The sequence below is a fragment of the Crocodylus siamensis genome, chromosome 6, assembly GCF_052110815.1.
Source record: "Crocodylus siamensis isolate JL-2025a chromosome 6, ASM5211081v1, whole genome shotgun sequence".
Taxonomy (NCBI): domain Eukaryota; kingdom Metazoa; phylum Chordata; order Crocodylia; family Crocodylidae; genus Crocodylus; species Crocodylus siamensis.
Window position 1 is genome coordinate 17,360,661 of NC_143400.1, and position 23,353 is coordinate 17,384,013.

Here is a 23,353-nt window from a genome sequence, read left to right on the forward strand (position 1 = left end):
CACAGGCACAGATACACTCAGTGTTGCATCTTCTGCACCCATGTACACACACATGCACACTGCTGTGCATCTTCATAAACACACATATATGCATGCACCCTGCCCCGGTGCCTGCTCGCGCTCACAGACACACCCCTGTGTGCTTCCTCAAACTTGTGCAGACACACAGACACACACACTTCTGTGCCTCTTCATACATGCACAAATAAATGTATGCACACACACCTTGTGCCTTCTCACAGTCATATACACAAACCCATGTACCTCCTCTCCCTCCCATGTTATTCTCTCACACACACACACACACACACAAACACACACATACCCTATATCTCCTGACATATACATGAAAAAGCCCAGTGCCTACTGCCAAACACACATGCGACATACCACTCTCTCTCGCTCTCTCTGTCACACACATCTACACGCGCTCCTCTTCTTACACACACACATGCATGCATGTACACTCCCCCTGTGCCTTCTAACACACACACACACATAACTACGTGCCACCTCAACACACACACATACTTCTGTGCCTCTTCATATGCACACAAAAACATGCATGTACACGTTTTTTGTGCCTGCTCACACTTACACAGGCACATGCGTGTGCCGCCTCATGTGCACACACACACACAGTGTGCCTGATATCTTTCACACACATGCACACACACACCTTTGAAAGGTCCACGTTTCAAAGGTGCCCCGTGACCTTTCTGCCTGGTCGTTCATGTGACTGTCCTTCAGGAGAGGCGGGGGTGGGGGCTGCCTGTCACAGCTTCTGCCATGGCCTCGCTCATGCCCTGGTCACTCGGCTCCGTGCTTCTCTCTCCTCCAGGTTGCGGTGGTGCCGTCTCACACCCGCCTGCTGTGGGGATCTCGCCGCTGCTCTCAGCACCAGCCCCCGCCTGACGCAGCTGGACCTGAGTGGGAACAAGGATCTGGGGGCTGGCGGCGTGCGGCTGCTGTGCGAGGGACTGAGACATCCCGGGTGCAAGTTGCAGACACTGCGGTAAGGAGCATGGCGCTTCCTCCGGGCGCTCGCTAGGGTCTCTCTGGAAACGTGCAACACGGCGAGGGGTCGTGGTCCTGGGGTGTGGGACAGTGGAACAGGTCGGCTGCCTGGAGACGCCTCGGTCTGTGCTTGGGGGTCTCTGTTGGGTGTGGTGACCATACAGTTTTCAGTGAAATCCAGGACGCAGTTAAGGAAATCCAGGATGGGGTGCGCTATGCACATGCATGACACATGCACACACACACACGTACCCCCCGTGTCTGTTCACACACACACACACGAATGCTACCTCTCTGCCTCTTTATATGCACACCCCACACATGCATGCACACCCCCCATGCCTGTTCACACTCACACACACACACACACTCCTGTATGCCTCCTCACACATACACAACCATGGACATCCTCACACACACACGCTCACAAGCACACACACTTATCCGTGTTTCCTCATGTACCCACCCACACAGGCAAACACACACACACTGACACACACCCTGTGGCTCCTTGAATATATGTCCATGCAGCCCACATGTGTGAATGCCTCCTGTGTCACACACACAGACACACCCCAATGCTGCGTTTTGTGCTCACACGCACACACAGAGATGCACACCTGTACCTTTTCAAGCACACACATACATGCACACACACACACACCATGTGCTTATACTCACACCCCCATGTGCCTACACAAACGCAAACACCCTGTGCCTCCTCACACTCACACACACAAACCCATCTGCCTCTTCATACACAAAACCACCCATGTGCCTCCACTCACACAAAAACACACATACACCCCTATGCCTCCTCACACATACCTGTGTGCCTATTTATACACACACAGACACATCCATGCATGCAGACACACCCTTGTGCCTCCTCACACACACACATACACACACACACACTTCTTTACCTCTTCATACACACGCAAATAAATGCATGCACACACACCCTGTGGCTTCTCACACTCACTCATACAAACCCATGTGCCTCCGCACCCCCTTATGTTCCTCCTCTCACACAGACACACACACGCAAACACACACATACCCTGTGCCTCCTCACATAGCAAAGAAAAAACCCAGTACCTACTCCCAAACACACACACGACACACCTCTCTCTGTCTTTCACACACACACATCTACACACACCCTTCTTTGTACACACACACACATGCATGTACACTGCCCCAATGCTTTCTAACACTTATACACCCCCATGTGCCTCCTCACATGCACACACACCCCCCTGTGTGCCTCTTCTTACACAGGCACATACATGCATGCACACACTTCCTGTGCCTGCTCACACTCACACAGACACATCCGTGTGCTGCCTCATGCACACACACACACCGTGTGCCTCATCTCTCTCTCTATCACACACACACACACACACCCCTTTGAAAGGTCCACGTATCAAAGGTGACCCTGTGGACCTTTCTGCCTGGTCCTTCATGTGACTGTCCTTCAGGAGAGGCGGGGGCGGGGGCTGCCTGTCACAGCTTCTGCCATGGCCTCGCTCATGCCCTGGTCACTCGGCTCCGTGCTTCTCTCTCCTCCAGGTTGGGGTGGTGCAGTCTCACACCCGCCTGCTGTGGGGATCTCGCCGCTGCTCTCAGCACCAGCCCCAGCCTGACGCAGCTGGACCTGAGTGAGAACTGTTTTCTGGGGGCTGGCGGCGTGCGGCTGCTGTGCGAGGGACTGAGACATCCCGGGTGCAAGCTGCAGACACTGCGGTAAGGAGCATGGCGCTTCCTCCGGGCGCTCGCTAGGGTCTCTCTGGAAACGTGCAACACGGCGAGGGGTCGTGGTCCTGGGGTGTGGGACAGTGGAACAGGTCGGCTGCCTGGAGACGCCTCGGTCTGTGCTTGGGGGTCTCTGTTGGGTGTGGTGACCATACAGTTTTCAGTGAAATCCAAGATGCAGTTCAGAAAATCCAGGATGGGATGCACTATGCACATGCATGAACACGCACACACACACATGTACCCCCGTTCCTGTTCACACATACACACATGAATGCTACCTCTGTGCCTCTTTATATGCACACCCACACATGGATGCACACACCTGTGCCTCTTTACACTGTCTCACACACACACACACACACCCCCCCACACCTGTATGCCTCCTCACACATACACAACCATGGACATCCTCACACACATGCTAACAAGCACACACACTTATCCGTGTGTCCTCACATACCCACCTGCACAGGCCAACACACCCACACGCTCACACACACACACACACCCTGTAGCTCCTTGAATATATGTGCACGCAGCCCACGTGTGTGAATGCCTCCTGTGTCACACACACAGCCACACCCCAATGCTGTGTTTCGTGCTCACACACACACACAGGTGCACGCCTGTACCTTTCCAAGCGCGCACACACACACATGCACACACACACACCCTAACCCTGCTCATACTCACACCCCATGTGCCTACACAAACACACACACCCTTGTGCCTCGTCTCTCACACACACACACAGCCTGCTGCCTACACACACACAAAACACACCCCACTGCCGCCGCTCTCTCGCTGTCTCTCACACATGCACAGACACACACACGTCCACCTACTCCGCTCTTCATACACACACATACATGAATGCACACACATCCTGTGCATCTCCTCACACTTGCAACACACAAACCCATGTGCCTCTTGACACACAAACACACCCGTTGCCTCCTTTCACACACACACAGACATACAAAAACACATGCACCCACCTATGCCTCCTCATAGACACATCCCTGTGCCTCCTCACACTCACCTGTGTGCCTGTTTATACACACACACAGACATGCACGCAGACACACCCTTGTGCTTACACACACACATACTCACAGACAACACCCCCGTGCCTCCTCACATACACAGAAACACTCCAATGCTCGTCTTTCACACACACACATGCACACAGCCCGGTGCCTCCTGACAAACACACACACACAACACATCCTTGTGCCTCTCTCTCTCTCTCTCTCTCACACACACACAGATACACACACCCCCACTTGTAACTCTTGACACATACACGGATGTAAGCCTGTATCTCCTCAGACACACACCCCCCTGGTCTTCCTCACACACACAAATACACACACACTCCTCTGTACCTCGTCATAAAAACCCACATTCATGCACGTGCACACCCCTGTGCCTGACACACACACACACATGCACACACACCCTGTGCCTACTTACACTCACACACACAAACCCATGTGCATCCTCACACACACATGCACAACCATGTGCATCCTCACACACATACACACACTCACCTGTGCCTCCTCACACCCACACACCCACTGTGCCTCCTTGAATTCACATGCACACAGCCCAGTGCCTCCTCCCTCACACACACATGCAGACACACCCCAGTCCTGCATCTTTCACGCACACAAGCACACACTCACAGTACTGTGCCTCTTCATACACACACATATATGCATGCACCCCCCGTGCCTGCTCGTACACACATACACGCCCCGTGTGCCTCCTCCAACTTGTGCAGATACACACACGCACACACTTCTTTGCCTCTTCGTGCTTCTGTCTCCTCCAGGTTGCGGTGGTGCTGTCTCACACCTGCCTGCTGTGGGGATCTCGCCGCTGCTCTCAGCACCAGCCCCCGCCTGACGCAGCTGGACCTGAGTGAGAACGAGGATCTGGGGGCTGGCGGCGTGCGGCTGCTGTGCGAGGGACTGAGACATCCCGGGTGCAAGCTGCAGACACTGCGGTAAGGAGCATGGCGCTTCCTCCGGGCGCTCGCTAGGGTCTCTCTGGAAACGTGCAACACGGCGAGGTGTCGTGGTCCTGGGGTGTGGAACAGTGGAACAGGTCGGCTGCCTGGAGACGCCTCGGTCTGTGCTTGTGGGTCTCTGTTGGGTGTGGTGACCATACAATTTCAGGGAAATCCAGGACGCAGTTAAGGAAATCCAGGATGGGGTGCAGTATGTACGTGCCCACACACACGTGCGCGCACCCCACCCCTTGCCTTTTCTCACACACATGTGAATGCTACCCTGTGTCTCCACACACACACCCCTGGTCCTCTGCGTGCACAGACAACTCTGTGCCTCTTTATACACCCACACATGCATGCATGCACACACCCCTATGCCTGTTCTCATTCACACGCACACCTGTACGCCTCCTCACACATACACAACCATGGGCATCCTCATACACTCACAAGCATAGGCACTTATCTGTTTTTCCTCACGTACCCACCCACGTAGGCAAACACACACACATGTATGCGAGTGCCTCCTGTGTCACACACACACACACACACCAGTGCTGCCTTTCGTGCTCACATGCACACACAGAGACACACCTGTGTCTTTTCAAGCGCACACACATACATGCATGCAGAGACACCCTGTCCCTGCTCGTACTCATGCACACACCCCTGTGCCTCCTCTCAAACCACACACAGAGCACGCTCTCTACACACATGCACACACACTCCAGTGCCTCCGCTCCTCTCTCTCTCACACACACAGACATGCACACATCCACATACACCCCTCTTCATACACACAAATACATGAATGCACACACCCTGTGCCTCCTCACACACACAAACCCATGCGCATCCTCACACACATGCACAACCATGTGCATCCTCACACACATACACACTCGCCTGTGCTTCCTCACACACACACCTCCACTGTGCCTTCTTAGTACACCTGCACACAGCCAAGTGCCTCCTCCCTCACATACACACACACAGATGCACATCCAGTCCTGCATCTTGTGCACACATGCACAGATATGCCTACATACACACTTCTGTGCCTCCTCATACACACACATACACGCAGGAAACTCCCCCTGCAGTGTGATGCTTCTCAAGCAAATCCTGGGATGTCATTCTCCCCTTGTACTCGGCCTTGGTGAGGCCGCAGCTGGAGTACTGCATCCAGTTTTGGGCCCCACAATTCAAAAAGGATGTGGAGAAGCTCGAGAGAGTCCAGAGGAGAGCCACGCGCATGATCAGAGGTCAGGAAAACAGATCTTACGATGACAGGCTGAGAGCCACGGGACTCTTTAGCCTGGAAAAGCGCAGGCTCAGGGTTGATCTGATGGCCACCTATAAGTTTATCAGGGGTGACCACCAGGATCTGGGGGAACGTTTGTTCCCCAGTGCGCCCCTGTTGTATATGAACTTTGTAGAACTAAAAGCAACGCTTTGTAATGCTAAAAGTGAGTCCATTTCTTTGTCCTTTCGCCTCCATTTCATAAAAGCGGACATAGCACTTACGAGATGGCTGGGAGGGAAGAGGGGTACTGTGTGAGGGTTACTGATAAGATATGAAAGTATCTGAATCCAGTCAACAAGGGAGTCTCATCAACAGGGGAACCTTGAAAGTCGGGCATGGATTGTTTATGTTAGATAAACATCTTGAAATAAAACATATGGGGCATGTAGTCACAAGAGTTAAACTTCGGTGTTCACGCTCACAGTGCCGCTTGATTGGATAGAATAGTGATTTAGTTAATAGATGATTGGGTATTTTTATGAGCCCAAGCTAATCACAAGCTAACGCTTACGCACTTACAAAGTATAAAAAAGTATTATAACTAGTAGGAGGGGTCCCTCTGCAGAGGCACCTCGCTCGAGCGAATAAAGATTCTGTATCTGACTTTGGATACTTGCTCTGAGTGATCATTGCCCCAGCCTAGAGCAGACTGCACGTGGCTTTAAGAGCGTAATTAGTAACACCCCAAGGGATGACGAGCTCAAACGGTCATAAACTATTGCGAGACCATTTCAGGCTGGACATAAGGAAGAATTTCTTTCCTGACCGAGCCCCCAAGGTCTGGAACAGCCTGCCGTTGGAGGTGGTTCAAGCACCTACATTGAACACCTTCAAGAGTAAATTGAATGCTACCCTGTGTCTCCTTGCACAGACCCCTGGCACTCTGCACACACACACACACCCCTCTGTGCCTCTTTATATGCCCACATGCATGCATGCACACACCCCTATGCCTGCTCACATTCACAAACACACCCGTATGCCTCCTCACACATACACAACCCTGGGCGCACACACATCCACATACACCCCTCTTCATACACACACATACATGAATGCACACACACCCTGTGCCTCCTCATACTCACACACACAAACTCATGTGCCTCTTCACACACAAACACACCCATGTGCCTCCTTTCACACAAACAAAAACAGAAAAAAACCCACAAGCACCCCACTATGCCTCCTCACAGATACACACAGCTACACCCTTGTGCCTCCTCTCACACACCTGTGCCTATTTATGCACACGTACACATACATGCATGCAGACACACCCCTGTGCTTCCTTACACACATACATAAACACACAGACAACCCCCCTGTGCCTCCTCACATACACAAAAACATGCCAGTGCTCATTTCTCGCGCACACACATGCACACAGCCCTGTGCCTCCTGACAAACACACACACAACACATCCTCATGCCTTTCTCTCTCTCACAGACACACACACACCCATGTGACTCTTGACACACACATGGATGCAACCCTGTGCCTTCTCACACACACTTATTCACACACCCCCATGCCTTCTCACACACCCCCTCACATTCATGCACATGCACACCCCTGTGCTTGAACACACACACACATGCGCACACACCTTGTGCCTCCTTACACTGACACACACAAACCCATGTGTGTCCTGTGGAAGAAATCAAACTTCGTGTTGTGGTTGAATCAGAACTGACAGAGCCAGCTTTTCTTTATTTAGGGCTGTACTGTGATCACAGGGAGGATTTCATACAGCAAGGGGAATCGCCCACTCGGCTGTTTCAAAGGAATCCTCGGACTCTCTAAGTCTACAAACATTTTTATACTTAAGACAGATAAAGAGAAAAAAATACAACCTTGGAGAAACTAAAACAAGTTTACTTAATTGGACACCTGTGCACAGGGTAATAATGCAGGATTTTTTTTTATCTCAAAAGATATAACTGAAATAAGCAGTATCAGCACTTCTGGGCTCTGTCTGTTTACAACCATGTACATCCTCACACACATACATGCACACTCACCTGTGCCTCCTCACAGCCACACACCCATTGTACCTCCTTGAATACACATGCACGCAGCCCAGTGCCTCCTCCCTCGCATACTCTCAAAGAAACACCCCAGTCTTGCATCTTGTGCACCCATGTACACACATACACACACTCACACAGAGTACTGTGCCTCTTCACACACACATATATGCATCCACCCTCCCCGTGCCTGCTCATACTCACATACTTGCGCGCACACACACACACACACACACTTCTTTGCCTCTTCATACACACACAAATAAATGCATACACACACACCCTGTGCCTTCTCATACTCACACACACAAACCCATGTGTCTCCTTACCCCGCCATGTTCCTCCTCTCACACAAATACACACACACACAATCAAACACACACATACCCTGTGCCTCCTCACATACACATGAAAAAGCCCAGTGCCTACTCCCAGACACACACACAACACACCTGTTTGCCTCCTCTCTTTCTCTCTCTCACACATCTACATACGCGCCCCTTCATACACACACACATGCATGCATGTACACTCCCCTTGTGCCTTCTAACACTGACACACCCCCATGTGCTTCCTCACACACACATAACTCCTTACGTACCCACCACACAGGCAAATACCCCTGTGCTTCTTTGGATACAGATGCACACAGCCCACATATGTGAGTGCCTCCTATGTCACACACAGACACACCCCAGTGCTGCATTTTGCGCTCACACGCACACACAGAGACACATGTCTGTGCCTTTTCAAGCACATACACATACATACACACACACACACACTCTGTCCCTCCTCATAGTCACACCCCCATATGCCTACACACATGCACACGCCTTTGTGCCTCCTCTCACACACACACAAACACAGCCTGCTGCCTACACACATGACACACCCCTGTGCCCCCCAACTCTTTCTCTCTCTCACACAGACACACACATATCCACATACACCCATCTTCACACACACAAATACATGAATGCACACACACCCTGTGCCGCCTCACACACACAAACCCATGCGCATCCTCACACACATGCACAACCATGTGCATCCTCACACATATGCACACACACTCGCCTGTGCTTCCTCACACACATACCTCCACTGTGCCTCCTTGAATACACGTGCACACAGCCCAGTGCCTCCTCCCTCCCTCATACACACACACACACACACACAGATGCACCCCAGTCCTGTATCTTGTTCACACATGCACGCACACACACACACTTCTGTGCCTCCTCATACACAAACAGATATATGCATGCCCACACCCCCTGTACCTTCTCACATGCAAACCCATGTTCCTCCTCTCACACAAACATACACACAAACACACACACAACCCTGTGCCTCCTCAAACACACACTCACAGACACACACCCCACCCTCATACTTCCTCACATACACACGAAAAAGCCCAGTGCCTCCTTTCACACACACACACACACACACACAGCCCAATGCCTCTTCACTCACACAGAACCATGCCAGTCCTCGTCTCACACACAGAAATACACACACAGTCCTTTGCCTCCTCACAAACGGGCACACATAACACCCACTTCTCCCTCCTCTCTCTCTGTCACGCACACAGACACAGACACATGGATGCAGCCCTGTGCTTCCTCACCTCCCCCCAAGTCTTACCTCTTCACACACACTCACAACCATGTGCCTCCTCACACACACATACACACACATTCACGTGGGCCTCCTTTCAGAAACGCACACACACCCATGCATACACCCTGTGCGTCCTTGAATACACATGCCTCCTCCCTTACACACACACACTCCAGTGCTGCAAAACATGCTCACATGCACACATATGCACTCACTTCTGTGCCTCTTCATACACACACATACATGCACACACCTCTACTGTGCCTGGTCATACTCACATATACACACAGAGCCCTGTGCCTCCTCACATACACTCACAGACACACACACATATGCAACACCCGGTACCTCCTCTGTCACACAGACACACACCAGTGACTCATCACACACATACAAACATACATATACAACACACAGTAGTGCCTCCCCATCACACACCCACACACACACACGAACCCCTGTGCCTCCACATGCACACACATGCATGCACACACACCACAACTCACAGACACACGCCCCCATGCCTTCTCACAGACACGCACACGGACACACCCCGTGCTTCTTCACACATACATGTGTGCCTATTAATACACACACATGCATGCAGACACACCCTTGTGCCTCCTCACACATACACACTCACAGACAACCCTGTGTGCCTCCTCACATACACAGAAACACTCCAGGGCTCATCTCTCACACACATGCATGCACACAGCCCGGTGCCTCCTGACAAACACACACAACGCATCCTTGTGCTTCTCTCTCTCTCTCACATACACACACATACACCCATGTGCCTCTTGACACACACACATAGGCGCAACCCTGTGCCTCCTCACACACCTCTGTGCCTCTTCATCCACACACACATACATGCATTCACACACTCCCTGTACCTGCTCACACTCACACAGACACATCCGTGTGCTGCCTCATGCACACACACACACACCGTGTGCCTCCTCTTTCTCTCACACATGCACACCCCCCCCTTTGAAAGGTCCATGTCTGAAAGGTGACCCGTGGCCCTTTCTGCCTGGTCCTTCATGTGACTGTCCTTCAGGAGAGGCGGGGGCGGGGGCTGCCTGTCACAGCTTCTGCCATGGCCTCGCTCATGCCCTGGTCACTCGGCTCTGTGCTTCTCTCTCCTCCAGGTTGCGGTGGTGCCGTCTCACACCCGCCTGCTGTTGGGATCTTGCTACTGCTCTCAGCACCAGCCCCAGCCTGACGGAGCTGGACCTGAGTGGTAACAAGGATCTGGGGGATGGCGGCGTGCGGCTGCTGTGCGAGGGACTGAGACATCCCGGGTGCAAGCTGCAGACACTGCGGTAAGGAGCACGGCGCTTCCTCCGGACGCTCGCTAGGGTCTCTCTGGAAACATGCAATACGGCGAGGTGTCTTCGTCCTGGTGTTTAGGACAGTGGAATAGGTCAGCTGACCACACATGCCTGGGTCGGGGTCTTTGTTAGGTGTGGTGACCACACAGGTTTTAGTGACATGTTTAGGACACAGTTAAGGACATCCAGGATGGGTCCAAAGTTAGAGCTGCAGCAGCCCCTTCCTACACCCCAGCCTTCCCCCTCCCGCTACTTGAATCCAAGACGAGGGACTTCTTTCCCCACGATGCCTAGGGGAAACAACCTCGTGTTGGACTGGAATAAATACAGTAATTCCACGAATGGGAAACATTCCTGCATGGTGGGGAACAGGGAACCTCCCTTGGAGGGTGTGTTACACTGCTGAGACCCTCTCCCTAGAGCGGCCGAAACAGGCTGCAGGGGAAGGCTCTACTGCAGCCTGAGAGGAGGTGTTGTAGGACACGGCAAGGAGAGTGTAGATGATATTGCTTCCCTGCAGAGATGATTAGTGAGACTGCACCTCCCACCCCTCTGCACCGGAGCAGCCCCAGAGCAAGCAGCACAGCAGCCTGTGTGGGGAAGGGCTCAGCACCCGGGGAAGGACTGCACGGTCCCACCTGCATGTGCTGTGCTCTGGACAGAGCTCCCCAGGGCCGTGGGGTGGGGAGAAGGAAAAGGCTCCAGACCGAAACCCAATCCTTGTCCTTTCCGTGCCTCTCAGCGCAAAGCAGCTGGTTGTGGGGGAGCAGCAGGCAGGGCTGGGAATGGCAGAGCCGCCGCGGGCTGCGGCAGGCTCCGGGTTGGGGCTCTTGTCAGCAGGGGCCGCACTTTTATTCTCTCTGTGCAGGGCCTGCGACGGGGCCTCGCTCTGTGCCCGGGCTCTGAGGAGCTGGTGCAGGACAAGGCCTGTCCTACCAGAGACCCCACTGGTGTGCAGTGTGCTGGGGTCCATGGCTGCTACAGAGAATGAATGCCTTTTTCTTTTCTTTTTTCTGTTTTTCCTCATTTCCCCCCAAAGATTGAGTGTCTGTGAACTAAATGCAGAAACAAAACAAGAGCTGGAGGACGTGAAAGGAATGAAGCCTGGTTTGGTCATAGAGGAATTGGAGGTGGACGAGGAGTAGGAAGATGCTCTTTCAGCTCCTCGGTCTGGCTGGTCAGCTCTGGCAGTGACAGCTCAGCGGTGCCTCCTGCAGTGACCCCAGAATCGGCTTCCCCGTGCTGTGGGGTGGAGCAGACGTGAAACCGAGGCCACAAACCTGATGCGTGTGTGCTCCTCTCCCCTTGCAGCCGGCAGGATCATTTCCTCCGCTCTCAGCCTCAGCCTCTCCTCTTCTGCCCCAGGGCGGGGGCAGGCCCAGCGGAGGCTGTGAGCAGCTGTGGGGATGGCCCTGCAAGTACCCAGCACTCGGGGGCCTGGACAGAGCAGGATGATGCGAGGCAGGCGCTGGGTCTGTGACAATCTGCTCCGACGTGCTGTACATGGAGGTGTCTATGGCTGTAGTGAAGGGTGACCCGGGAGTGAGGCTGTTGCGAGCCATGGGACCAAACCATCTTGACTCGGAGAATGACATCGTGGCATCTGCTCGTTCCTGTATTTGTGGAGTTTCCATCCAGGACGGACGTGCGCCTTTGCTGGAGGAGGGGGATAAAAGGGGCCGCGTGCTCTGAGCTGGGCTCCTCACACATCCTCGCTGCAGCGCCCATTTGTAATCACCCAGAGGATCCACCGCTCTGTATGACTTAGCGTCAGGCCGTGGGCAAGGTCTCCCCAGCAGCCTGCCGCCTGTCAGCAATTCTTACCATGGGAAGATGTCAAAGCACATCTGGGATTTTGAACATCTGAAGCTGTCCAAGGGCTTGTTCCAGCTCCTGATCTGGCTGCTCCCTTTCCAGCCTTGTCCTCCTGGTACAGGGCTGCCCCACACCTTGTACAGCCACCTCCCCCTCCCATCTCCTGGCAGGACAGCACGTCTGGCCCATGATCCCAAGGTTGCTTATGTCAAGAGTTCATGCATCGGGCAGGTTCACTGATCCGGCCGACTCCATCCAGTACTTTAGCAAAGCCTTTGCATGAGCGGCATATACATGGATCAACACTGCCGCGAGGCCTCCAGGGTCACTGAGCCACGAGGGGACAGACGGGGTGGACAGGCAGGCCGTCAGGGCCGCATGTGTTGGGGTGCGCACAGCGGGGCAGTCTCTGCTGCGGGAGGGCCAGGCAGTGCACAGGGACGTGCAGGGATGAGTGTGCAATCAGGGCTGTGTGTGAGTGTGGCGCTGTGCTGTTGATAGCCACATTGGGCCCAGGCTCCTCAGGGGATGGTGCTGGCCTGGCAGCTGGGGGGCTCCTGCATCTCAGAGGGCCTCGACAAGCAATGGCCTCAGGTGTGAGCTCCTTTCTCTGTGCCTTTCCCAGCCCGCTCCTCCCCGTGGCTCTGCAGTGAGTGCCCCGTGGTGCTCCAGCTGGGCACTGCCCCCCACCTGCTCCCACTGGGGCTCCCTCCAAACCAGGCCCGGAGCTGGGAGATTGGCCCCCTTTGTCCTGCAAGTGGCACAGACCCCGGCCACGATCAGTGTCCTTCCAGCACCGGCCCTGCCAGACCGGCCTCTGCCCCACAGACCTGCTGATTGTCACTGATCTGAACTCTGCCCCCAGCCCAGCGACCTCAGTCTGCCCAGCCCCCACCTGCCGCCTTCCCCAGCCCCTGCCACTGCCTCGGGCCATCTCTCCTGTCCCCGCATCAGGTGTCCGGGAGCAGAGACACCAGCCCGCTCCCTTCCCTGCTCCCACCGGGGAACCAGCTGGACTAGAGCCGGGCCAGGAGCTCCAGGCACACGAGAGTGAGAGGAGCGTGACGGTGCCGCCACTCCCAGCCCAGGAAAGGCCGGTGGAGGTGGCTACATGTGCTGCGTGGGCACCAGTGGGCACGCACGGGGCAGGAAGGGAGGAGACCACAGCGAGAGCAGCAACGTGGACTGTGCCCAGGGTTGTGAGCAGCTCTGGCGGGTTTGCTGGGGCGGGATCCTGCCCCAAGCAGCCCCCTCTTGTCAGCTCCCCCAGCGGGGCGGCCTCGCTGCTCGGAGCATGCAAAGGGCCCTGGTGCACCCCCCAAGGGAGCCCTGCCCCCGCCCCCTCCGTCACCAGGACGCAGGGCGGGCTCTGCCCCGGTTGGCTAAGAGGGCTGTGATGTCACAATGCCACCATGCAGCCCACTGAGACGCGACGTCCAGGCCCAGGGGCCCCAGGGGATGTGGCCCCCAGGCTCCACATCCCAGGCTGCCCCTGCCCCCCCTGCAGGAAGCGTGGGAAGGGGAAGGCCCCTCGGCCCCTGCCTGCCCCACCCCAAGCTGCCAGTGCCCCCAGCGTGGGGCTGGATGGGAGCGGCACCCCAGGAGGACGAAGGCCCCTGCCCCACTCCTCTGCAATCTTGTCCCTGGCGTCTGTCACATCCTCAGGATTGCCGCTCTCCTCCCTGCGGAAGGGCCACGGGCTCGGTTCAGAACGACGCCTGATGGGACCCCCCGGACCAGCTCTCCCCAGGCCCCTGGCCATGCATGTGCTGTTACCGGTGCCCCTCCGGGACAACCGGGCGCCCGCTTGTGCTGGGGCTGTGCCTGGCTACCTACTGGGGTCCCCGAGTCTGGCCCTTTTCTCTCTCTCGCCTGCCAGGTCTTGGTGGTAACTGGGGTGTTTTCTCGAGCGGCGTCTTTGGGTAGCCTGACTCCAGGCATCAGGCCCCTGCCTTCCCATCCTGTCCCCAGCTCCGAGTGTATCAGAGATACGCTAGGCTTTCCCCCCACACCACTTTTTGCACCCCCTTTTCTTCACTCGGTGCATGCCCAGCCCTGCCCTGCTGGGCCCCAGTCTAGTTCTCCTGTCTGTCCCGGCTCTGGCCAGTCTAGGTTTTGGCCCGTCCCAGGTCTCTCACCCCAAAACCTTCACCGGGCTTTCAAAACGGGCCACATCCCTGGGCCCCTGGTGTCCCCACAGACAGATCTCAGTCTGTTTGGGCATAATCAGCCCTGCCAGGTCTTCTCCACGGTGAACATGAAACCTCCCCCAACTCCTTGTATCCCCCTCCTGGAGCCCACCAAAGCTCCCCCGGCCCCACAAAGAAGAGGCCTTTGGTGCTTCCCAGGCACTTGCTCCTTCATCCTGGGTCCAGGGGAGCCCTCCTCTTGGGAGCAGCTCTCCTGGCCCAGGGCGTTAGGGGCCGTTATGCAAAACAGACAATTAACTATGCAAATTACTTCAGCTAATAACAAGCCTCTCTGAAAAGGAATGGGTAGCTTAACTCTTATCAGGTTATTAGTTCAGTGCCCAGCTCCAGCCAGATGAAAGAAAGAAATCAGGGCCTTAATTAGAGTATAAACGAGAAGACCATATAATTACAGAGACAAATAACTAACGTGCAAGGGAGCAACACGGACAGGTGAACAAACAGTGAAACCAGCAGTGGACAAACCAGAAAGCAAGTACTGGGTCTCAGCAGGCAGCGAGCTTGATCGCAAGTGCATCGCCAGGCATCGCCACCAGAGCCGGGGTCCAGCGTGCCAATCTCCCCTGGGCACCCACCCTGGCCTGCAGCCCTCTCTGCTCAGGGCGGTCACTCTCTGCAGTCGGGCGGGTGACACGTTGGCCCCCGGCTCAGGTGACAACTCCTGGTGGACGACAATTGGCCCTGGTGCCGCCTGTGACCTCCGGGAAGCCTCCTCACATCCTGACCGGATGCAGGTGAGCCCCAGTACACCGCCGCTGTGCTCGCCTCAAGCTGCATCCTCGTCTTTGATGACAGCTACATGCAGGCTTTCAATCTGAACTTCTACCCATTCCTTACGGGCTTCCTGGTGGAGAACCCTAAAAGCCAGGCCCCTTCCCCGGTGACCCACTCCTTCCTTCACCTCACGGTGCAGGAGTTTCTTGCTGCCCTTGTGTACTACCTGGATTACAACCAGGACAACTTAGTGAACATGCTGCGTAGGGCAAAGGCTTGCAAAGAGGGGACCTACGAGATCTTCCTTCGCTTCTTGGCTGGGCTCTCCCACCCCGCCACCAGGGTTCCCTTGGAGAGATACCTGGGGAAACTGTCTCCAGAGGCAGCTCACCATGTCATCACGTGGCTCAGTGAGATCGACTACCAGCTTCGCCACGTGTTGCCAGTGAGGCGCTGAGCCCTCAGAGAGGAGGTGAAGAACTGCGCATGGCCGCACTGAGCTCTCTCATAAGACACCCTGCCCAAGGCTTGGCCCCTGCACACCGTGCTGTGCCATATGGTGTCCTATAGCACTGTTGAGGGCTCAGCGCCCAGCTGGCCAAGCCACAGAGGTTCCCTAGAAATCCTAGAGATATTGGGCTGGGGGGAACCTCCACAGGTCACATCTAGTCCAACCCCTGCCTGAGGCAGGATCAGCCCTGTCCAAACCATCCCAGACAAATCCATAATCTAGCCTCTTAAAAAAATCTGCTGCCAAACCTGACACAGCACAAGACATCACACCCAAACCTGTCCCAGGGAACATAGCAGGACCACAGTGGCCAATGTCTTGCTTCTGTAAAAGGTTGTTAATATGTGCTCAAGAGACCAGGTAGAGGCCATAGCACCTGCTACAAGAGGAAGGCAATTTCCCCTGCAGTGCATGCCAGTCTGACCATGGGGTAAAACTCCTTCCTGACCCCAAATCCGGCATCAGTCTGACCCTGAGCAGAGGGACAAGACCCTCTAGCCAGAAGCCTCTGGCTTTAAGTCCCAGCAGGAGCACTGGCATAGCCCCGTCCCCATCCCTAGCATCAGCTTCAGCCATCACCCAATGTCACCGAGGAAGGCTTAAAGAAAAAAAATGCTCCTGATGTAGCAGCAGAGGCGGGATGCGGGGAAGTGGGATTCCCTCCCAGTCCCAGCAGAGCGCAGATGCCTGGGAAATGCCCATGGTAGCACACAGGCATTGCTGCGCCTGGATCATCCCCAACCAGTGTCCTCCGCCCTCTTCTTGAACACTTCCAGTGTTGGAGGGTCCACCCCTTCCCCGGGCATCTATCCCACTGCTCTGACAGTGTCAGAGTGATGCTGCAGTGGGCTGCCGGGTGTCTCTAGCTGTGGTGGTGTAGCTGAGGGCTTACAGAGGGTGTGGGGACAGCAAGGCAGTGGCTCAGGAGCACCTGCAAGGGGCATGAGAAAGGCTGGGAGAAACTCAGTGGGGAGCCAGGGAGGGAGAGACCCAGCGGGTGTGGGAGAAAGCCCAGGTGGCTGAGGGCAGATAGTCAAGGCAAGAGGTGCATGCTGTGGGGCAGGGAGGAGGGCTGGGGGGGGAGCTCGAAGGGGCGTAGGAGCCATCTGAGGTGGAGACGTAGGTTCCTCCCCTGCGACAGAGCAGGGAGGCCGGGGGACTGGAGCAGGCGGCCGCGGGCTGGAGGAGGAGGCGGTGGGTTTGGCAGGGAGCGTGCGGGGTGGTGCCGGAGCCAGTAGAGAAGTCGGCACATGTCTAGCAAACAGCAGGACAGCCGGTGCCTCGTGTGCCTTTCCTAACCAGAGCAGTGGCCCATCTGTCCCATGCTGTCCTCTTTCATTTCTTCCCCAGCCTCGTGGATAACGACCTGAAGGATCCTTCAATGAAGGTGATTTGCGGTGCTCTGAAGCAGCCAGATTGCAGGATGGAGACTTTGAGGTAGCCGCGTGGGCGGTGTGGGGTGATCCAGAATTTCTGAGGTGGCTCTGAGGAAGGTCTTTGGGCCTGGGGCAGCCAACTCGCAGCGCGAAGCTGATTGTCTTGTCCCGGGACTTTGACTCATGCTTAAGAATCTCTGCAGGAACGGGCCTGCCCAGGCCTCAGCTAGGAGACCTGCTGGGGGGAGCCAGGGCGCTGCGGGACGCCAGGAGCTGGCAGGATCCCACTGCACCAGGGCCCGACCAGCGCCGTGCTCCTGGGAGGTCTGGCCAAGACCCTTCTGAGCACCCGTGGTCATTGATCTCTTGTCTGCCCACTCCCTGTGCAAGGGACCAGGCTGTGGGCAGTCAGGGTGGGTCACCTGTGATGCAAGGGCTGGTCCAGAAGCTGGGATCGTGGTTGGGGAAGTGGAGTCAGGGGCCGGGGCCAGGAGTGCAGAGACAAGGTGGGGATTAGGTGAGGAGCTCAGAGCAGGCTGGGTCTGTGCCCAGGCAGCTTGCTGCTGTCTGCTCTGCGCCTGCGCGGACAGGTCGCCCACCCTCAGGGATGACTCGGCCAACGCCAGCTGGAACTAGGGCTGAGTCTCCTCCAGCTGGGCCTGGGCTCTCATTATACCCTGCCTGCTGTGGTCCCCATGCCTTGAGGTGTTTGAGCATCTTTCTGGCTTAGAGGCCTGTAGGGGATTCCTCATCCCAGGCTGGTTCTTGGTACGGCTCATCCTTGATCCTCTCCACCTGCCGAAGCCAAGGGCACTCTTAGACAAGGCAGGAGCTGAACCTACTTCTGCTCTTTGCTGCCTGGAGACCAGACGTGAGCGTGTGGAGCCTGCCTCTTGCCTCCCACAAGTGTTTGTTGCTGGAACGACTCAGTGCAGAGTCCCTTTTGCGGCTACTGCCTTGGGCTGGTGTCCTGCTAGGGGCCAGCTGCAGGCTGGGCTCCCGGGGTGGTGTGGGTGGTCCTGCAGGGCTTGGCCCTTGCTGAGTGCAAGGCTGGTGTCACCATTTGCCCTCCACTGTCACCTCCATGACTTGCCTGCTGGTGTCCTTCGTTCTTCGTTCTCATCGTCTCCTCCCAAATGGCCGGATGACTGCATCTCTCCCATTGTTTCTGTCTCCCTCCTCCCTCTGCCTCAGTCTCTTATGGCTCCTTTTCCCTCTGCTCTGTTCTTCTTCTGCCTGTGCATTCCCTTCCTGGCTGTGCTGTTTGTCCTCCTTCTCTCTCCTTGTATTCAGCTGTCTCCCTCCCTCCCCTCTACACGCTATGTAGTCTCGAGGACAATGCCTTCACCAGTGACTGCTGTGAAGACCTGGCCTTTGCTCTTACAGAGAACCAGACAGAGCCTGTTGAGCCTTGACCTTGGAAAAAACAAAGTGCTGGACAGAGGCCTTTCCTACCTGTGCCAGGCATTTGGGGACCCGCACTGCAAGATGCAGAAGTTGCTGTAAGTATCAGGCTGGTGGTGACCGCTTTCCCAGTGTGTCAGAAAGCTGATAATCCTGTTAGAGATTTTGGGCCAGCTCTTGTTCCACTGATGCGGTGCCTAAGTGTACTTGGGCATGTGAATCAGCTCCTGCTGCACCCTGCTTGAGGCCCTGCAGACCAGTCAGTGGGGAAGGGGTGGGTCGTCTCTCCCTGCAGCTCTTTGTGACTTAGGCTTAAGGCTGAGATGGGGACCTGGCACATACGTAGGTGCACAAAGGTTTTACAGTGATTCGAGCAGGGTAGAATAGGATCATGCTTCGGTGCCTAGCAGGTATAATACGATGTAGCTGTTAGAGCTCCGCTGTCCAGGCTCTCCATCCATGCCCTTTCACAAGTGACATGACCTTCTGTGCTCACATGGCCTGCCCCTTCCCTGGGGGAGGAGAGAGATGTTCATCCCTTCTGCCGCACCTCTCATTCAGACCAGGCAGGGTGCGGGGTCAGTCATTTGCTGCCTCATGCTGCTCTCAATCCCAGCCCAGTGGGTCCTGCATCTGTGTCCCAACCACGGCCCAGGAGGAGTGTGGTTGGGGCAGTTGTGATCCTCCATCTGTCTGAGGCCAGCTGGCTGTGGCATGGGAAGGGCACCTAGGCACACTGATAATGATCATTCAGCGCACCAGTGGGTTGCTGATTGAGAGGAATCAGTGTGGGTTGGAAGGGACCTCAAGAGGTCACATCTAGTCCAGCCCCCTGCTCAAAGCAGGACTGTCCCCAGCTGTAGCATCCCAGGCATGAGTTTGTCCACCTGCATCTTAAGACACCTTCAGAAGCCCAGTGATGGGTCCCTGTTAATGTGGCTCATCCTTCCCGTCCTAGCTGTAGACACGTTCAATCTGCCTGACTGTGAAATCAGTAGGGAGAGTAAGACTCAGGGGCAAGGGGAAGGGGAGCAGCGGGAGGCAAAGGGACATGAACTAGAGAGAGGAGATGCACAGAGAGACAAAGGCAGACAGATGTATAGGAGCCCCTGTCACCGCTGCATGCAAGCTTTTCTCTAACCTACATGTCCAATGCTCTGCTGCAGCCTCCAGGGAACTGGTTTATCCAGCTTCTCCTGCCAGACACTGTCCTGGGCTCTGACCACGAATACCAGCCTCCAGCACCTGGACCTGAGGTTCAATATGTTCACAGATGAATGTGCTGAAGACATGAGGCAACTTATCCTGACCTGCCCCCACCTCCAGGAGATCAGGTGAGGCACCTTCTGCACCTCAGACACCAGGGACCTCTCCCTGTCCTAGTTTAATGGTCCCTTTTGTGATGCGGATCTGATGAGTAAGGTGAGCTTAGGTTGAAGGAAGTGTGATGGGGAGCTGGCGGCCGGTGAAGAATAGGATATGGAGTCTCTGCTGCTAACTGGTTGAACCTGCAGGCCTGATGGGTCTGAAAGGAGTTGAAGCTGTAGCCCTAAGGGCCAGGTTGCACTATAAAGTCATCCCATATGTTTTCCTTGAAAACAGGGCCCAGGAGTTTGAGTTGGAACCAATATCCCTGCTCCCTTTCAGCAGACCTCAGCTCATCCCTCCCCACTTCACTGGGGTCTGGGTCTCTGGGTTTTCATGGCAAGGAACGTATTGGTGATTCTGAACCAACAATACAGGGAGGAAGGATGACTCCTGTAGTGTAGGGTTGTCCAGTTTCTGCGCGGCTGCAGCCTGCACCTATTGCCGCCACCCCGTTAGCCGCACGGCCTCATCACCACCTCTTCTGCAGGCTGCAGCACCCCACCACCATGGGAGCAGCAGGAATCAAAAGCTGGAAGTGGGAGGGGCATCTCAGAGACCCTGGCAGCCCAGAAGGAGGGAGGCAGGGGGCAGTGGCAGCAGCAGGCAATGGAGAGAGGCAGCGACAGTCAGGGGAGCGGTGCCTGGACCTAGGGGGGAAAGCATAGGAAGCCAAGGACATAAGAAGGGCAGGAGTCCAAGGTTTAACTTCCATGGGCCACACATGAAACTGCCAAATCTTGTAGCTCGAGGCCCTCATTAACATCTGCAGTACTGACTGATCATTCAGAGCACTGGTATGGCTCCTGGGTTACTAGCTGGACTAGCTGGGCCATGGTGACGTGCCCCCCGCACAGCAACACAGCAGGGCTCAAGAAACCAGATCTTGTAGAGATGAAAGAATCCGATATGTGGGGGCGGATCGCAGCAGAGGGGTATTCCACACTGAGACTGGTATCCGTGTCTCCGGGGCCCTGATACCAGTCCCCAGGGCAGCATGGTGGAGCTACAGCCCAGCAGCATGCCCAGTTGGGAGGGGAGTTACCAGAGTACACCTGGGGCTTTCCCTTTGTCTTCTAGGCTGGGCTTCTGTGACTTTACCCCAGCGATGGAAGAACATCTGAAAAAGCTTGCAGCTGAAGGGGTGAAGATTTCCTTTTAAAACGCACTGTGTTGGGCAGCAGGAGTGTTTTTCTCTCGGTGACGGCAGCGCTGGTCAGGCAGATGAACCCGGGGATGTCTGCTGCAGTGATTCATGAGCAGACACGGGGCCTAATGGGAAGCTGCAGACAAGTGCTGTTCCCTCCGGCACTGCCTTACCCCCGCCCAAGAATGAGAAATGTGCCCCTGAATGGATCAGAGCTTGATTCATACTGGTTTGAATCATACCAGCTCTGGGCTTGTTTGCCTTGGTATAGCCCGTAAGCCCACCTCACATGGCTGTGCTGTCTTTGGTGACGGCCGAAGATCTGCAGAATCTTTCTGCTCCTACGTTACATGAAGGAATTGCACTTGATCAGTGGCTTTGACTTCTTGGTGATGCTTTTCTCCTTGGCCACTGCTGGCTTCGTAATCACGGGTCTCGGCCATCACTACCTTTTGAGACACTACGTTCACAATGATCATTGGAGACCTTCTCTGTACAGTGCATCCCAGCAGTGCTTCTGAATCTTCATGGGCATTCTTCATGGACGTTTTGGAGCTGATAATAAAGATTTTCTAAAGACAGAGTCCAGGTGTGTGGTCTGTGCACTGAACACGCACCAGCCCAGGGGCTGGGCAGCCCATGTCTATTGTAGGTCTTTCGTTGAGCTAGCATCCTTTTAGCTGGCATTCTAGTAGCTTCACAGGCTTTTAGCTGTGTTAATTTTAAATTACCCCAAGTTAGCTTAAGTGAGGCTAAGCAAAGTAGTGTAAAAAGAACTGAGTCGCCCACAAGAGAGACTTGTTGGGATATCAGCCAGTCTTAGGACTTCTAATTCTGATAAAAGGAATTAGGTCTGTCTATACCAGGGGAGGGCAAAATACGGCCTGCTGGCCAGAGTGGGCCGTGACATGCCAGGTGCTTCCATCCAGCCTGTGGTGGTCCCCAACAAATTGTGCCCTGCCCAGCACTCCCCCCCCGCCGCAAAGCTAGAAGCAAGACACCCAAGTATGCACCCCGCAACATACCCTATTGCAGCTCACTCCTACCCTGCTGGGTGGAAGGGCCCTGCCCAGCCAGCAGCAGCTTCCGGGGGGCTCCTGCTGCAGCCCCCCATGGGAACCTGCTTGGCTTCCTGGAAATCAGCTTGCTTGGGGCAGCAGGTAGGGAAGCAGCGGGGCTGGTGAGGGGGTGGAGTTGCAGCTGGGTGGAAGTCCAGAGCACAGCATGGTTCCTGCACCCAGGGGGGCAGCGGGAGTGCAGAGCTCAGCTGGGCAGGGTGTGGGTGTGAGGGGTGGGGGCTTCTCTGAGGCAAGTACAGAGCTGCAGATGTACAGTGCGTATCCCTGGGGATAGAGGCGGCCAGTGTCCTGACCTCCCCCCTACTGCTGCTGCCAGGCAGCGGGGGCTTCACGCAATGGGGAGAGTGTGTGGGGGGGTCCCCACACCTCACACCCTTCCTCACACTCCACACAGCCACAGCCTATCCCAACAACCCCTGTCGACATATACATACACCCCAACATGGCTATGTCACCCTACACAGCCACACCCTGTCATAACCTTCCCACACACTCCCACACCCCACCATACACCCCCCACCCCCAGCTACACCCAACACTCCACCATACACACCCCCCACCACCTCCAGCCACACCCCACACCCTGCCATACACACGCATCACCCCCAGCCAGACCCCACACCCC

The 23,353-nt window shown here is 55.5% G+C and overlaps 1 protein-coding gene and 1 long non-coding RNA gene across 2 annotated transcripts in view; both read left to right on the forward strand.

Annotated features, from left to right (window-relative positions):
• The window catches only part of LOC149861320 (NACHT, LRR and PYD domains-containing protein 12-like), a 57,306-nt gene extending 43,671 nt beyond the window's left edge, over positions 1 to 13,635 (forward strand). Inside the window, exons 8-12 of the mRNA XM_090052928.1 lie at positions 842 to 1,015; positions 2,596 to 2,769; positions 4,622 to 4,795; positions 10,925 to 11,098; positions 12,147 to 13,635. Of these exons, the coding sequence (XP_089909054.1) occupies positions 842 to 1,015; positions 2,596 to 2,769; positions 4,622 to 4,795; positions 10,925 to 11,098; positions 12,147 to 12,252 (802 nt within the window). The 3' untranslated portion in view covers positions 12,253 to 13,635. The remainder of the gene's footprint in view (positions 1 to 841; positions 1,016 to 2,595; positions 2,770 to 4,621; positions 4,796 to 10,924; positions 11,099 to 12,146) is intronic.
• A 1,905-nt stretch (positions 13,636 to 15,540) lies between these two features.
• On the forward strand, positions 15,541 to 22,226 carry LOC149861321 (uncharacterized). Its single transcript, XR_016443019.1, has 5 exons — positions 15,541 to 15,866; positions 17,708 to 17,794; positions 19,061 to 19,235; positions 20,304 to 20,471; positions 21,583 to 22,226. It is a non-coding gene; the product is annotated as an uncharacterized LOC149861321 (long non-coding RNA).
• The last annotated feature ends 1,127 nt before the right edge of the window (positions 22,227 to 23,353 follow it).